The sequence below is a fragment of the Balaenoptera physalus genome, assembly GCF_965194825.1.
Source record: "Balaenoptera physalus genome assembly, chromosome: 1".
In the NCBI taxonomy this organism is placed as follows: Eukaryota; Metazoa; Chordata; class Mammalia; order Artiodactyla; family Balaenopteridae; genus Balaenoptera; species Balaenoptera physalus.
This window is the reverse complement of record NC_138882.1, coordinates 186765488-186783019: the sequence shown is the minus strand read 5'-3', so window position 1 is coordinate 186783019 and position 17532 is coordinate 186765488. Positions and strand designations below refer to the sequence as shown.

The 17532-nt window shown below is 40.5% G+C and overlaps 1 protein-coding gene across 12 annotated transcripts in view; it reads left to right on the top strand.

The window, feature by feature from the left end:
• VPS13D (vacuolar protein sorting 13 homolog D) overlaps window positions 1-17532 on the top strand; it is a 253994-nt gene that overhangs the window by 116847 nt on the left and 119615 nt on the right. For all 12 annotated transcript variants that reach the window (XR_014251756.1, XM_082416950.1, XM_082416945.1 and 9 more), the window contains 7 exons: window positions 37-163; window positions 1658-1800; window positions 5514-5644; window positions 5880-6055; window positions 10641-10764; window positions 11558-11793; window positions 16496-16604. Coding sequence is in view for 11 of the 12 variants with exons in the window: in XM_082416950.1 (XP_082273076.1) it covers window positions 37-163; window positions 1658-1800; window positions 5514-5644; window positions 5880-6055; window positions 10641-10764; window positions 11558-11793; window positions 16496-16604 (1046 nt within the window). In the remaining variant the exon portion in view is untranslated. The remainder of the gene's footprint in view (window positions 1-36; window positions 164-1657; window positions 1801-5513; window positions 5645-5879; window positions 6056-10640; window positions 10765-11557; window positions 11794-16495; window positions 16605-17532) is intronic.

Below are 17532 nucleotides of genomic sequence, written 5' to 3'. Positions count from 1 at the left end.
TGGGATGGATATAAACTTTCCCCCTCCTTCCTAAAGGGCTCCCACTGATCTTCAGACAGGACAATGCAAGAATGGACGCTGCAGGCCAGTTTGAGGAGCATGAGCTGGCCCGGAGCCTGAGCCCTCTCTTATTCTGCTACGCGGACAAAGAGCAGCCAAGCCTGTGAGTGCAGTTGTCTACGGGAAGGGGAAGTAAGCTCCCAGGGAAGGGAGAAATTAGCAGAGGCTCTAGTAGATCCGTGTAAGTAGAAATACACTGTAGATAACAATCCTCACTTGGCAGGGGAACAGGACCATGACTTAATGGGATTTTTTCGGATCTAATTTCTGTGTTACTCGATATTGGAAATAAACCATTTGGTTGGTTTATAATGAAAGCCAGTTTTATTTTCCATGTATTGAAGTAGTTCTATTCATAACTCTGCTGATGGAGAGAGACCCACACGTTCTCTTCTCTGCACGGTTTCTCTCCCCTGGAAGCACTCAGAGCAGGCAGAGGAGCTGGCTGCGGAGGGGAGATGGATGGCCCTTTGGTAGAGCCTCCACCCTGTTAATCCAGTCCAGGTCGTTCTGTGTAAGGTTTTGAAATCCATCTCTTTTTCTGTTGAAATAAAATGGGCCATTTCAAGATCGCAAAGCACTCGTTGCATGTAGAGCATTAATTCACGTTTGTTCTTGGTTTTGGCATTCTGCTTTTTACAGGGGTCTTCTGATTTGTAGCCTTAATCCAAAAATACGCAAGTGTATCTGATACTGCTAATATTCCATACCCCATTATCTGTAGAAACGTGCTGCAAACTTACAGGAGGGCTTAGTGGATACAGATGCATCTACCAGGGAGGACTGGACTCTGGGCTGGTGCTGGAGTCTGGAGAGGATTGACCAGGGTGCTGGCCACGTAGGAGACACAAACAGCCACTTGACGTGGTCAGCATCCAGGACTTGACGTTTGAAACACAGTTTGTTTTGTGTACGGAATTCACAGTCCCCAAAGCATTTCCACATAGACTATCTCATTTGATTCTCCCAACATTTCAGTAGATTAGGCAGCACAGGGGATCTTGTTTTGTTTTTAGATGAGGAAACTGAGGCTCAGAAAGAGTTACCTGCCCAAGGTTACATTGCTTGTTAGTGGTAGAGCTGGAACACACATTCAGGAATTATGTTTCCAGGATCCGTGACAGGACGCTGGCCAACTAAATGGTGCTTTGCTGTTAACAGTAGTACCAGGCCCTTGAAAGAATGTACCACTAGCTGCATCTTCTGTATATACGTCTCTCGTATGTTCAGGGTATTTCGCGAACCGCTGAAACACCGGAGTCAGGAAGGTATCAGTTTGCTTTGAATCTTTGTTTTTCAGATACTGTAGCATTTTCCTCCTGTCTTATGCTCACAGAATCATAATGTTTCCTCCTAAAGCCTTTAGTTGTGGAGGTCAGTACATTTTTACACATTGTTGAACTGTGGCTACCTCTAAGATAGAGTTTTGACCGCTGATTAATTGCCTTTCTGTGTTTGGGAATCACATGAGAATGAGGAAGAGTCAGTATTAGAGTTCTCATTGGGCTGATAGCCACAGCAGTGCTTCCTGATTAGAACAGGTAGGTAAGACTTTCTCATGGATGAATGTATACATCTTTGCTTTTCTGCTCCACAGCTGCACGATGAGAATCGGAAGGGGGATTCATCCTGAAGGCATGCCGGGCTGGTGTCAGGGCTTCTCACTGGATGGTGGTAGTGGTGTCCGAGCTTTGAGAGTCATCCAGCAAGGAAACCGCCCAGGGCTGATCTATAACATTGGTGGGTTATATTTGGGGCAGCGGGAGAATCAGAACCATGGGCCGATGACTTCAGGCTTGGAGGGATAAGTTGGCCATACATTTTGGCTTCGCTGCAAGTGCGGATTTTCTCATTTGGCATTGGGTCAGGTATCTGTTCTCTGAATGCTAGATTGAGATCAACACAGATCTATTCTCCTAGGGATCTAAGGAGCCACCTAAACACTGCCCTTTTGAGGTCTGAGGCTCTGTTTAATTTCAGACTCACCTGTGTCAGGAAAGTATCAGTTTGGCTTGAATCCTTGTTTTTCATGGGAATAATAGGGACACTTAGAATGCTTTTTATCCTCCAAGCATTTCCCACGCATTCATTAAAACTTGCAAACCCTAAGAGGGTAAGAAGCATTGTTCTACTTGAAACTGAAGCAGAGAGAGGTTAAGTGACTTGTCCAGATAAAGGGGAAGTCTGTTAGAAGTAGGATTACGACTGGGGTGTCCACATTTGAGGCAAAAAATAGAATAAAATGCGCTTGGTGGTTATGGTCATTAGAAGGCCTTAACTAGCTTAGCTTCTGGACGTGGCGGAGTGGCGAGGGAAGGGGAGGAAGCTGTGCCTGTATGCCTCGTGGCCACCCGGAACACGCAAAAGATTTTCCAAAGGGCTAAGACAAACTTGATTTAAATGTGTCGCAGGTTTAAAAATGTTAGCACTGCATCTTTCCTTTCATATATAATTTCCAAGGATCTCAAAGCACTGTTTAGTATTGAATGTTGGGAAACCATTGAACTCTCTGGGAAGGTGGAAATGTTCTATTTTGTACTGTCCAGGAAGGAGGCACTAGCCACGCGTGGCTGCTGAGCACTTGAGAGTGCGTTACTAAAAAATGTGGTGAGTGTGACAAAGAAATTGAGTTTCTCATTTTATTTCATTTTAGTTAGTATAAGTGATCATGTATGACTAGTGGCTACTGTTTTGGACAGTGTCGATGTAAAGAGTCGTGTTATAAAAGGAAAAATTGAGATGGTATCAGTTAGCTGTTTACCTTGAATCCCATGGAGTCAGTGATATGTTTAAGTGTTTGAAGGTTTATTAGTAGAAGACTCTCTTCCAAGTAGAGTTTGCTTTTTGTTTTTTTAAACATGAATTTGCATGTATGCTCCCTTGACATGGAAACTGTCTACTTTAAAGTCGACATTAAAACTTTTAATAGAAGAAATGAAGTTTATCTGATCCTCCAGCTGAGGATCATTTTCTTTACTTTTTCCTCACATTTTTTTGCTCCACCCCTTGAATAGGCAAAGGCTGCTTCATGCTGAGTTTGGCTTTCTGCTGGGGTATCTTGTCCTTGATAGAGTTTCCAAAGCAAGCCACCGCAGGTTGGCCAGAAGCTATAGTTGGGACGAATTGGAGGGAATATGATGCCTGTGCCTCTTCAAGCAGCTGGTGCTAAGGAACCACACAGAATTCTTGCAGAGACGCAAACTGAGCTGTCCAATGGAAATATGCAGTGAGCGCACGTACAAACTTAGATGCTAAGTGCATTCATTAAAACTTACTCCTCATGTTTTTAGCGACAAGACTGTAATTCAAATTTTGTCTTTACACCAAAGAAAGGAAGAGAGAGGGTGGACTGAGATGGGATTTTTTAATTCTTAAGGATCATGAGATCTTAGCATGTTTTATCAAGGGAATTTGTGGAATCTCTTATTTGAGTATTTTTGAAGAATTGGAAAGATAACTAGCTTCCTATCAGGAAAGTTGAAAGCACAGTCCCAAGTGGAAAAACCAGGCAGGGCCTTGCCAGGTAACCTTACATGTACCTCCAATAAGAAGGATTTTGTACATTTTGATCTTATCAGCTTTTCATTTGTTAGGGGTTTGCCAGGGCAATCTGAGATGAAAAGGGAAACAAACAAAAAAGAACCTGTTTTTTGTTTTTTTTTTTTTAATTGAGTCTTGATACTGTAGACTCTTTAAATATCAAACATATCTTTCATAGGTAGATTTTGATTAATTGAGATCAGCTAGCTATGATAATGTTGATTGCTGACAATTAATGCTTTTCTGTATGTCACAGAAAAGTGATAGGGTATATCTCCCTATTCCAGTATTACTGAGCCTTTCTTAGATACAGAGTTTCAGTGATTTTGTTTCTGTGATTTGCTCAGTCTTTCAGCTATTTTTGAGACTTAAATTAAAGGAACACCAGTACAAGTGAATTAGGGAGTTAACAGATCAGAATATTTATAATTGGAATTACGTTGGAACATCCAGGACACCTAGTTGTCATATCCTAAGGTCTCTTCTCTTTTTATGGTCTCTTGATACTTGTTGACTACTGGTAGGGTCCTTGTATATGTCCCATCACGATGTGAGCAAGGACTCCCGAGGCAGGCTGCCTGGGTTTAAATCCAGCTATGCCACCTACTGGCTGCGTGACCCAGGGCAAGTTACCCAGCTTTCCCTGCCGTAGTTTCCTCATCTGCAAAAATGAAGGAATGAAAATACCTAACTCATAAGAGGTTGTTATGAGAATTAAATGTTGAGCCTTTGGTGGAGGGTGTAGCATGTATTAAGAATTCAATAACTGGGCTTCCCTGGTGGCACAGTGGTTGAGAATCTGCCTGCCAATGCAGGGGACACGGGTTCGAGCCCTGGTCTGGGAAGATCCCACATGCCGCGGAGCAATTAGGCCCGTGAGCCACAACTACTGAGCCTGCGCGTCTGGAGCCTGTGCTCCGGAACAAGAGAGGCCGCGACAGGGAGAGGCCCGCGCATCGCGATGAAGAGCGGCCCCCGCTTGCCGCAACTAGAGAAAGCCCTCACACAGAAACGAAGACCCAACACAGCCAAAAATAAATAATAAATAAATAAATTAAAAAAAAAAAAGAATTCAATAACTGTTATTATTTTTACCATAAACATTTTTATCATTATATAACCAGTGCTCAGCCCAATGCCTTGAATATAGTTGCTTTATTCATTGTCTGAATGAATGAATTAATTCATCCACTGAGTTTCGTATTTTTAAAAGTTGTTAGCAGAGTTTCTAAGAATATAGTGCTATTTCACTTTTCTTTCTTTCTTTGGAACCTGGTGTTTTGAGATTTCCTTTTGATTGACTATGTCTTTTTTTCCTTGGTATGTGTTTTGTTTGCTTTTTTTTTCTCAGTACCTAGTAGGTATTGAAAACATTTATTTTATGAAGGAATAAATTCTGTAGTCTCTAGCATTATGTTTGAGCTGGATTCTTGGGCAGTGGGCTTAAAGAAAATACTAGAAGAGTCAGTTGAGTTAAGGGCAGTTGCAGAAACCAGTTAAGTAATATGAAATTTCTACAATATGCTGTAAAAGGGGCAAGTTCTCTAGGAGGAAATTTTGTGTCCCATATGTAAGCAGAAATGTATCACATAAACTGTCTTAGTTTTATAAATGGAAACCAAACTGAACACCTGTGTGTTTTAGTTGCTGTTATAATTGTACACACTTTATGAAGAAGCTAGGAATTATGGGGACATTGATGTTGCCATGGAGACTTTTTAAGGCCTGAATGGGAATAAAGTATAATACTTTGAGTGCTTTTGCTGTTTTCATTCCATTCTTAGGAGGCTTGACAGCCTCTCTGGGTGCTACAATTGTTTTTTCAGAGAAATTGTGAAGGCTATTTAATTTTTTTAGACCACTAATTTTTTTCCTTCTGATTAACTCATGGAACTGGTTCTTGTTATTTGTAGGTATTGATGTCAAGAAAGGCCGAGGCCGATATATTGACACCTGTATGGTAATCTTCGCTCCCCGTTACCTGTTAGATAATAAATCATCTCACAAGCTTGCATTTGCACAGAGGGAATTTGCCAGGGGACAGGTAAGCAGCTTGCTTTTGAAGAGTAACTAGTGTTTATTTAATGGCACAGTGAGTTTTAATGTCAGGGCTTATCTCCCCATCAACACTAAGTTTTTTGATGTGAGTAATCATTTTGTGCCTTTGGTATCCTAAATAGCTCCTGGTGGAGGGCAAGGCTCAGGGTAGATAGATACTCAGTAAGCATTTACGTCTTGACTTGGCTTTTGACTAAAGCCAGTGATCCTGTGTGTTTTAGGGAACAGCCAATCCTGAAGGTTACATTTCCACCCTTCCTGGTTCCAGTGTGGTGTTCCATTGGCCTCGGAATGACTACGATCAGCTGTTATGTGTCCGAATGATGGATGTTCCCAGTTGTATTTGGTCTGGAGGCTTTGAAGTCAACAAGAATAATTCCTTCCATATCAACATGAGGTAAGTTCAGAGACTATATTTAGACAAAAAGTAGCCTCATTTGAGGTGCAGTAATGTAAACAGTAAGCTGTAAATACCATATAAGTTTCAGATATTTATAAAGCTGTAAATAGTAATAAATAGTAAGACTACTCTTCATGAAATGCACACATATGTTTCTGGCTCAAAGGTCATAAAAGTGCGAAGACCAGGCAAGGAGGAGTGAACATTTTGATTCAGTGAGTTAAAGGGAACGTTGACAGTTTTGACCATTGTGCAGTTGCTGTCGTCTGAGATCACATGTTCAGGGGGTAGTACTGATCTCACTGTTGCCCACAACTCTTGTCAGCATTTAGATGGCAGCTTTGATTATAAGTGTTTTTGTCTGTTCTTGCACATTGTACAAACTCTTCTCTCATTTGATGTGGTTTCAGTAAATCACCTGGCCTTCTTTGCCCAACCCAGTGACCCTCAGGTCCTTGTTAAGAAAAGTCAACAAAATTCAGCCTCAAGTAGCACAGGATGACTGCTTTCTTTTTCTGCTTTCATCCAGTGCTTAAAAAAAAAATGTATTAAACTTTAAAAATTGTGGTAATATACACATGCCATATGAGAAAGATAGCATAAAGACCCAGAGATTATTTTGTGGGCCTCAGGCACATAACATAAAATTTACTATCTTCACCATTTTTAACTTCACTAGTGTTAAGTACATTCATGTTGTGCAAACAATCTCCTAAACTCTTTTCCTCTTGCAAAATGGAAACTCTGTACCCATTAAACAACTACTCCTCTTTTTCCCTTTCTTAACCCCTGGCAACTGCTGTTTTCCTTTCTGTATGAATTTGACTACTCTAGGTACCTCAGATAAGTGAAATCATACAATATTTGTCTTTTTATGAGTGGCTTATTTCACTTAGCATAATGTCCTCAAGGTTCGTCCATGTTGTAACATGTGTCAGAAGCTCCTTTTTTTTTTTTTTTTTTTTTTTTTTGGTGATAGTTTATTACATTTTATTTCACTCTAGTGCAGTGAAATTATATATATTCAGATATAGTTGATTTACAGTGTTATGTTAATTTCTGCTGTACAGCATGGTGATTCAGTTACACATATATATACATTCTTTTTCATATTCTTTTCCTTATGGTTTATCACAGGATATTGAATATAGTTCCCTGTGCTATACAGTAGGACCATTTTTACATTCACCATTTACGTTTCACCATTTTACCTTCCTGCCAATAGCACACAAGGGTTCCAATTTCTCCATATCCTCGCCAACACTTGTTATTTTTTGCCTTTTTGATGGTAATGGGTGTGAGGTGGTATCTCATGGTTTTGATTCTCATTTCCCTAATGATTAGTGATGTTGAACTTCTTTTCATGTGCTCGTTGGCCATTTGTACATCTTTTTGGGAGACACGTCTATTCAGCTCCTTTGCCCATTTTCGAATTGTTTTTGTTGTTGTTGAGTTGTAGGAGTCCTTTATATATTCTGAATACTGATCCCTTATGAGATACATAATTTGCATATATTTTCTCCCATTCCATACATTGCCTTTTCATCTGTTGATTGTGTTCTGTGATTTATAGTTTTTAATTTCGATGTAGTCCAACTTAACTATTTTAACTTTTGTTGCCTGTGCTTTTGGTGTCGTATCCAAGAAATCATTGCCAAATCCAGTGTTGTGAAGCTTTCCCCCTGTGTTTTCTTCTGAGAATTTTATAGTTTTAGCTCGTACATGTAGGTCTTTGATCCATTTTGAGTTAATGTTTGTATTTAGTGTAAGGTAAGGGTCCAACTTCATTCTTTTGTTTGTGGATATCCAGTTTTCCCAACACCATTTGTTGCAAAGACTTTCCTTTCCCCATGGTATGGTCTTGACACCCTTGTCAAAACTTGGTTGACCCTATATGTGAGGGTTTATTTCTGGGCTCTCTATTCTATTCATTCATATTCTATCTTTATGCCAATATCACACATTTTTTTTAAATTGCAGTAGTTTTGTAATAAGTTTTGAAGTTAGGAAGTGTGAGACTTCCATCTTTGTTCTTTTTCAAGACTATTTTGGCTATTTGGAGTCCCTTGAGATTCCATCTGAATTTTACTATTTCTGGGGGGAAAAAAAAAACACTTGGAATTTTGATGGGGGTTGTATTAGATCTGTAGATCCACTTTGGGTAGCATTGACATCTTGACAATACTAAGTCTTCTAATCCATGAACATGGGATGACTTCCTATTTATTTCTGTCCTCTTTAATTTTTTTCATCAAATGCTTTTTGAATCTAAAGACACTGAAATCAGTGCTATTTCAACACATTTAGAAGCAATATTTAATCGTTTATACCTTATGGTTAGTTCTCTATGGAGAACACTATTGTAAGGGAACAGAAAAATGGCTAATTTAATAATAGATGATCCAAAATAGTATTTATATTTGACTTAAAAAAATGCATTATCTGAGGTTTTTCTTTGTTTCTGTTTTTGTTGATGATGTGCCTTTCTTAATTATCCTTTGCCCTGGCCCCCCTTATTAGAGTTAATTGCTTCTGGCATAGTGGTTTTCCAGCTATGTTCCTAGGGGCCATTGGGGTCTAAGGAGGTGACTTTACAGGTCAAGGGAGCAAAGTGGGCAGGGCTCCAATGCCCTCATCCCTACTTCAATCAGAACTCCTATCTGGTAGTATCATATGTTCCCCACAACAGTGGTCCCCAACCTTTTTGGCACCAGGTACCAGTTTCATCAAAGACAGTTTTTCCACGGACAGTGGGGTGGGGGGATGGTTCAGGTGGTAATGCGAGAGATGGGGAGCGGCAGATGAAGCTTTGCTCGCTTGCCCACCGCTCACCTCCTGCCGTGCGGCCCCGTCCACCGAGGACCAGGGTTGGGGACCTCTGCCCCACAAGATTTCATGGTGGGGGCGGGCAGGGGAAGGTGAGGAATTCTGCAGCTGAAACCACCATTGGTTTATATACTGCCGTGGTGGAGGCAGCCCAGATCTGTTGTGTGGTGTGAAGCCGATTCAGAATTAAACAAAAAAGTTACTCATCGTTACTTAAAAAAAGAAGAAAAGGAAGTAAAAGGTGTGGAGGGTGGGGAGAAAGATGGCTTGTGTACCTTTGTTAATCCTTTAGAAATAGTTTCAGTGTGTGGCCCTAAACTACTGAGCAGGGACCTGGGCCAGCTGTTTCCTTTACTTTCCCCACATTTTCATCTTGAATCAGTTTAAACCCACAGAAAACTTACAAGAGTAGTACAAAGGCACCCCTTTTACCTAGATTTCCTACATTTCAACATTTGCCTTGTTCTTGTTCTCTCTCCACACGTGCACACATACACTTTTTTTCCCAAACCATTTGAAAGTAATGTGAAGTCATCATGATACTTCAGCCATAAAAACTTTATTACCTATCATTATACACTGAAGAAATTTAATATTGATTATGTTTTTAAATAAATAGTCCTCTAAAATGTCCTTCATAGCAACCCTCCTCCCCAGATCTAGGATCCAGTGAAGGATCATGCATTTTATTTGGCTGGTATATCTCATCTCCTTTAATCTAGAATAGTCATAGTCTCACTTTTCCCTTTTTGTCTTTATTGACGTTGACATTTTTGGAGTCCAAGCCGGTGTCTGGTAGAATGTTTTATTTTCTGGATTTTTCTGATGGTTTTCTATATATAAATTCGGGCCAAAAAAGAAAAAAGAAAAATTTGGGCCAGACATTTTTGGTAAGAATACTACTTCTGCGGTGGTACGTGTTTCCCACTGCATCACATCCGGAGGCCTGTGATGTCTGTTGGTCCCATTATTGATGTTGCTAAATTCGATCACCATTTGGTTTAGGTGGTGTCCACCAGGTCTCTGTATTGTGAAGTTTCCTGTTCTTCTTTGTAAACAGGGCTAGTCCATTGGGGGGATAATTTGAGACTGTGTGTATGTTCTGTTTCCCCAAAACCTTTCACTCAGTGGTTTGGTGGTTCTTACCTGAATCAGTTATTACATTGGTGGTTGCAAAATGGTGATTTTCTGGTTCTCTCATTTCTTCTACATTTATTAACTGATATTCTTCCCTAAGGAAGAGCTTTCTTTCCATTCTCTCCAGTGGTTTATCTGTATTTAAGTACACACACACATACACACACACCCCCACAACACCCACGTAAATTATGATCACGTACTGGTACCTCCATTCCACAGGATTCTTCCTCACCTTCCCTCATCCTACAATGCAAACCCTGTTTATCAATAACATCAATATATTAGTTTGAACCATGTGAAATTCCTCGTTTCTAGGTCAAAAGTAGTCTAATATTAACAATTTTATGTAGTTCAACCAATATTTACTCATTTGCTGCACTGACGCTAGGACCCAAAACAAACCCTAAGTAAAATTTGTAGATCTCACACAGTTATGGCGTGCTGTTCAAAGTTGCTTGAATGAATTCTTTTTTACTGTGTGATTATACTGTCAATTTCTGCTTTTTTAATGTGAGCAGAGAGCGCACAGTGGTGATCATGAGAAGTATGAGGAGAATGTGAACTGGAACTTGTTCCCTCCATTTTATGCAGCCTCTTTTGTTTCCTTTTACTGCAGAGACACTCTGGGAAAATGCTTCTTCCTGCGTGTGGAAATTACTCTTCGAGGAGCTACCTATAGGATCTCCTTTAGTGATACAGATCAGTTACCCCCTCCTTTCCGAATTGACAACTTTTCTAAGGTATCAAGCGAGTTGAGAGCCAGTTTGGCTGTTTCATATGTGGGAAAGTGGAATATGTACTGCCCTTAAGATAATGATGAAGTACATTTTAAACTTGGGTTCAAAAGAAGCTATACAGGATCTTAGAAATCTTACCATTGGGAGGTGGTTTCTGCTGGTTATTTTGATTGCTGGGCAGCCTTGTCCAGAAGTGACTTCTCAGTCCCCAGAACTTATTTTGACTAGATGGTTTGGTTGGCATGGTGCCCTCTATAGACATTTCCATATAAACAGAGAGAGAGGAATCAGAATCAGATTGACAAATGCCCAGTAGAATGGGCGGGCATTTCTACTGTTGCTTAGTTACAGTGAGCTCTTTTATGAATCTTCCAAGTAAAGCCAAGATGGAAATCATTAGATTCTATTTTAAATTATGCCTTACATCTTAAAATATGTGACTTTCCATAGCTGAATTCCAAAATTTTTGTTCAAAGTGTATCCCAGGGGGCTGAGGGTGGACTAGATGCCATTGAAAGGACAGAGAAGCTTCCTCTAGGTATTTGGCGTGGCAAAGCTTCTCAAAACCCTTTACCCAACAGGCTGTGGCCCATGTCTAATTGGTGGGCTTTTTGCAATTTTGAAGATGATTAGAAAGGCATTTGAAGAGGCCAGATGATGAGCCTCACTTGTGGTTATATGCTGTGTAGGATTCATTTGGGAAGGATCTGGGACTTAAACCTAGGAGGCACTGATCACTTTCCAATACCACCGCTCTGAATGAAAGTCCTCTTTATCCTCTCTGCTGTTACTGTAGGTCCCGGTTGTCTTCACTCAGCATGGCGTTGCTGAACCCAGGCTCCGAACTGAAGTGAAGCCCATGACTTCCTTGGATTATGCCTGGGACGAACCCACCCTGCCACCTTTTATCACTCTGACTGTTAAAGGGGCAGGTTCCTCTGAGATCAACTGCAACATGAATGATTTCCAGGATAACCGACAGCTTTATTATGAAAATTTCATTTACATTGCTGCTACATATACGTTCTCTGGGTAATTCTGAGTTAAATTACTGTTCGTAAAGCAGAAAACTCTAATTATTAACCGGTTTTAAATTCTAAGCAGTTCTCAGGAGGCTAAGGGATGAATGAAGATTCCTTCCATTCTTTACCAAATCTTAGGTTCAGGCTCTATCTTGAGAGGTCTTTAGTCTAAACCCTTGTCTTCTGGGTAGAGTAAAATTTATCCAAAAAGGCAAGACTCTTCTCTTTTTTTTTTTTTTTTTTTTAAATATTTATTTATTTAGTTGCACCGGGTCTTATTTATTTATTTATTTTTATATTTATTTTTGGCTGTGTTGGGTCTTCGTTTCTGTGCGAGGGCTTTCTCCAGTTGCGGCAAGCGGGGGCCACTCTTCATCGTGGTGCGCGGGCCTCTCACTATCGCGGCCTCTCTTGTTGCGGAGCACAGGCTCCAGACGCGCAGGCTCAGCAGCTGTGGCTCATGGGCCCAGCTGCTTCGCGGCATGTGGGATCTTCCTGGACCAGGGCTCGAACCCGTCTCCCCTGCATTGGCAGGCAGATTCTCAACCACTGCGCCACCAGGGAAGCCCTTTTTTTAATAATCCATCCCCAATAATCCATTCTAGTATCTAACAACTCCCTTAAGGCATTGTTATTATAATGTCTTAAATTTCTCTTGCTTTAAACTTCTTGCCATTTTTTGTTTTACCTCTTTTCTCATTTGAAACTGACTAATCTTCATCCATAATTATTCAAGTCACCATTCTGACTCTCCTCTTCCGTTGAGAATTCTGATTAAGTAGACACTTAAAGGTCTTTTTAATAATCACATAAAGGCAAACAGAGGAGTTTAACTTGACAGTAATTCCAGTTGCCTTAGAATTATAATCTTCACTGTTGTCTGACTAGTTAGTTGTATTTAGAAAGAAAAGTCAGGTGAGGAATAGTGAGCTTATTCTAATTCTGTTAGATTGGTACAGAGATAGGTACGTAGAGATTCAAAATGTTAGGCTTTCAAAAGTAGTCATTCCGGGCTTCCCTGGTGGCGCAGTGGTTGAGAACCTGCCTGCCAATGCAGGGAACACGGGTTCGGGCCCTGGTCTGGGAAGATCCCACATGCCGCAGAGCAACAAGGCCCGTGAGCCACAATTACTGAGCCTGCGCGTCTGGAGCCTGTGCTCCGCGTAACAAGAGAGGCCGCGACAGTGAGAGGCCCGCGCACCGCGATGAAGAGTGGCCCCCGCTTACCACAACTGGAGAAAGCCCTCGCACAGAAACGAAGACCCAACACAGCCATAAATAAATAAAAAAAAAAAAAAAAAAAAAAAAAAAAAAAGTAGTCATTCCACCAACACATAAATATAGTTTGTTTCTGTGCTGGTTACAGGGCCAATTTTAAAGTTGAAGAAACTGGGAAGATAGCCTAATCTTTAGCATTCCAAATATAAGTCACCTGGTGAACAGGGCATTTAAAGTCATATTTCTTTCCAAAATGTTCTGAATAATTTTGCTCATGAAAAATTTTGTATGTGCCTGAGGCCCACAGAATCATCTCTGAGTCTGTGCAGTGTCTCGCTCTCAGCTGCGTAGACTCCAGATTTCACTAATAATGAATTGAATAGGCATCTTTGCTTAGAATAGCCCTTCTTCTCCTTGTTTATTACAGTTCTCTTTTGATAATGATGGTGCTGAGATGCTTATCTTGTTTTAATTAAGTCAATCATGTGTGTTTCTTTCTTTTTAAAGATTATGGCACTCAACAGTATGATATGCTTAAGGTTTTAGTGCCTGAAAAACCAGTCCTTAATCTGGTTGCTATTCATGTTTTTCTCTTTACTTTCTTATGTTAAATTCCAGTAGTTACTAAGCTGTTTAACTGAAGAATCCTAATGGAGAATTAGAGTTTAATGGGTTGAAGGGATATGGATAGAGAAAAAGAGAAGTTCCTGGGAATCTTAGTGTGCTAAGGGGTTGAACCCTATTTTGAAGTGCAGTAGATCCTATTTCTTCGCATTTTTGGTGAGACCTAATGATGAGGAAGGAGACTAGTTTTGTTTTGTTTTGTTTTATTTTAAATTGAGGTGAAGTTCATATACCATAAAAGTAACCATTTTAAAGTGATCAGTTCAGTGGCATTTAGTGTATTTGTGATATTGTACAGCCACCACCTCTGTCTAGTTCCAAAACGCTTTCATCACCCCGAACCCATTAAGTAGTGACTCCCCCGTTAAACCTCTTCTCCCAGTCCCTGGAAACCACCAATCTGCTTTCTGTCTCTAGGGATTTACCTATTTCAGATATTTCACATAAATTATCATAAAATATGTGACCTTTTGTGTCTGGCTTCCTTCACTTAGCATAATGTTTTCAAGGTTCATCCACACTGTAGCATGTATCACTGTTTCATCCCTGTTATGGCTGAGTAATATTCCATTGTGTGTCTGTACCACATTTTGTTTGTCCGTTCTTCCTTTGATGGACATTTGTGTTGTCTCTACCGTTTGGCTGTTGTGAACAGTGCTATCAGCATGCCCATGCATGTACTTGTTTAAGTATTTGTTTTTAATTCTTTTGCATATATACCTAGGAGTGGAATTGCTGGGTTCTACGGTAATTCTGTGTTTACCTTTTTGAGGAACTGCTATACTATTTTCCACAGGAGCTGTATCATTTTATGTCCCACCAGCAATGTGTAAGGGTTCCAGTTTGTCTACATTCTCAGCAGTGCTTGTTGTTTTCCACTTAAAAAAAAATTTTTTTTTAAATGTTTTTTTAATTTATTTATTTTTGGCTGTGTTGGGTATTCGTTGCTACGTGCGGGCGTTCTCTAATTGCGGCGAGCGGGGGCTACTCTTCGTTGCGGTGTGCAGGCTTCTCATTGCGGTGGCTTCTCTTGCTGTGGAGCACGGGCTCTAGGAGTGTGGGCTTCAGTAGTTGTGGCACGTGGGCTCAGTAGTTGTGGCACGTGGGCTCAGTAGTTGTGGCTCGCAGGCTTAGCAGTTGTGACACACAGGCTCAGTTGCTCTGCGGCATGTGGGATCTTCCTGAACCAGGGCTCGAACCCGTGTCCCCTGCATTGGCAGGCGGATTCTTAACCACTGCGCCACCAGGGAAGGCCCATTTTCCACTTTTTTTTGATTGTAGTAATTCTACTGAATAGGTAATGTTATCTCATAGTGGTTTTGATTTGCATTTACATAATAATTAATGATATTGAAGACCTTATCATGTGCTTATTCCTATTTGTGTATCTTTTTGTTTGTTTGTTTGTTTTTTGACCATGTCGCACAGCTTGCGGGATCTTAGTTCCCCAACCAGGTATCGAACCCGGGCCGCCCTGGCCACGGCGTTGAGAGCGGTGGCTCCTAACCACTGGACTGCCAGGGAGTTCCCCATTTGTATAGCTTTGGGGAAATGTCTATTCAAATCCTTGGCCCATTTTTTTTTTTTTTTAAGTTTTTTTTCTGAGGCTCCTTTTTTTCTATATACCTGATTTCTTCAAGGAGAGAGACTTCAGTGGTTGGTAACTTTTTTTTTTTTTTTTAATTAGAAATTCAAGAATTACAACATTGAATTTTTTTTTTTATTTTTTATTTATTTATTTATTTTTAGCTGTGTTGGGTCTTCGTTTCTGTGCGAGGGCTTTCTCCAGTTGCGGCGAGCGGGGGCCACTCTTCATCACGGTGCGCGGGCCTCTCACTATCGCGGCCTCTCTTGTTGCGGAGCACAGGCTCCAGACGCGCAGGCTCAGCGGCTGTGGCTCACGGGCCTAGTTGCCTCGCGGCATGTGGGATCTTCCCAGACTAGGGCTCGAACCCCTGTCCCCTGCATTGGCAGGCAGATTCTCAACCACTGCGCCACCAGGGAAGCCCCCTTGGCCCATTTTTAAATTAAATTTTTTTGCCTTTTTGTTGTTGAATTTTAAAGCTCCTTATATAATATGGATACAAATCCCATATCAGATATATGATTTGCAAATATCTTCTCCCATTCCGTGGATTGTGTTTTTACTTTCTTGGTAATGTCTTTTGGAAGGACAAAAGTTCTTAATGTTGTTGAAGTCAAAATTTTTTTGGTCACTTGTGCTTTTGGTATCGTGGAAACTGGTTTTTAACTCGGAATTTTTCAGTCCCTTTTTTGATGATAGAGATTAGTGGACACAGGAGGATAATCTAAGTAAAATCTCATTGAAATACCCTAAAGTGTAGTTAGGCTGCAACATTCCATAAAGCTTAGTATTCTTAAGCCACAGAGAAACACAACAAGGTGGAATTGGAGGAAGGTGATTATGAACCCTTTGTTTTCTTTTCATCCTAAAGGGACTTCTGGTTTCTTGCTAAGACATAGGGACGCAATACTTCTGATCATCTTTCTGGCAAACAGTAGAACTAATTCTTGGACCCTTGGAATGTCTGGATTAGTTTTTGTTTTTTTGTCTCTAAAGATATATAGTCATCCTTTTATGTCTGAATTTTAAGCCACTGAAATTATCAGGAGAGGGGAAATGTCAGAGTATGTCTTCTGACAAATGAATCTTTGAACTGTGCAGGAAAACAGCACAACCTTGATCTTTCTGCAGCTTGAGTCAGACTTTTTCTTCTATGATGAAAAAAGAATTATCTTCTTTGTGGTGGAGGTTTAGCCGTTTGCTTAGGAGTACATGAATACGCATGTGAGTCCGCGTATATACGTGTGTGTGTGTATTATGATTGTTACTGTATTTTCAATTCTAGTTTACAGGAGGGGACAGGACGGCCTGTGGCTTCCAACAGAGCCATTACCTGTGCAGAGCTCGTCTTGGATGTCTCACCAAAGACACAGAGAGTCATTTTAAAGAAGAAGGTAAGAGAGCTTAGAACTTGGAGTTTAGAAGAAAAGATTTTTAGCCCTGGAAGGGACAGAGGCCACGTGGTCCACCCTCTCGTTTTGCAGATGAGCAAGCAGAGACCCAGGCCCGTGCTCAGATGGAACTTGGGCATCCTGACTGCTCCAGTTGTTGTTCTCCCCACTGTCCCATGATGCCTGCTCTAGGAATTCCAAGCCCTTCTCATCTTTGATACCTTTTCGAAGAACTTAATTCTTGAATTTATTTTTTTTCAAATTTGTGATTTGTCGTTTTCATTACTCTTTTTCTGTTGTAACACTCCCCTAATCTACTTTTCCCTAAACTCAGTGGAAAAATTATCACACTGACAGTTTTTTCCCTTTTTATGCCAACATTCTTTTCAAGTTAGTTTATGAAATGATTATGCTAATAGACTTAGATATTGAGAGAAAGAGTAAAGTTTGACCAGAAATATTGTGACTGACAGAAAGACTGGTAATAAATAGTTCAGACTTCAAAATGAATGTTGTTTGAGAACACAGAGGTGCAGAAACCACTTTAAGAGGAGGAAGATCACCAGCTGTAATTATTTGAAACCATTTACCTGAGGGGTGTGTTCTGGAAAATTTTGCATAATATAAATCATATAATCCCAAAACAACCCTGACAGAGGGTGTGTGTTTCCAGCCTAAATGGCCCTAATGCTGACAGAGGATGCCCTTTAATCAACTAAAGTGCTATCATGTGTGGCAGTAATGTAGGTGGGTTATGACTCATTTGGCTTTGAGGTTGTACAACTCTTACCACATTTTTCATGGGGGATAGATTCAAATTATTTCAAATTTTGCACATCAAATGAAACTTTAATGCATGTGTTTCCAATTCAGTTTTATATTTGTAACAGCTTTATAGAGATATAATTCATATACCATACAAATCACCCAT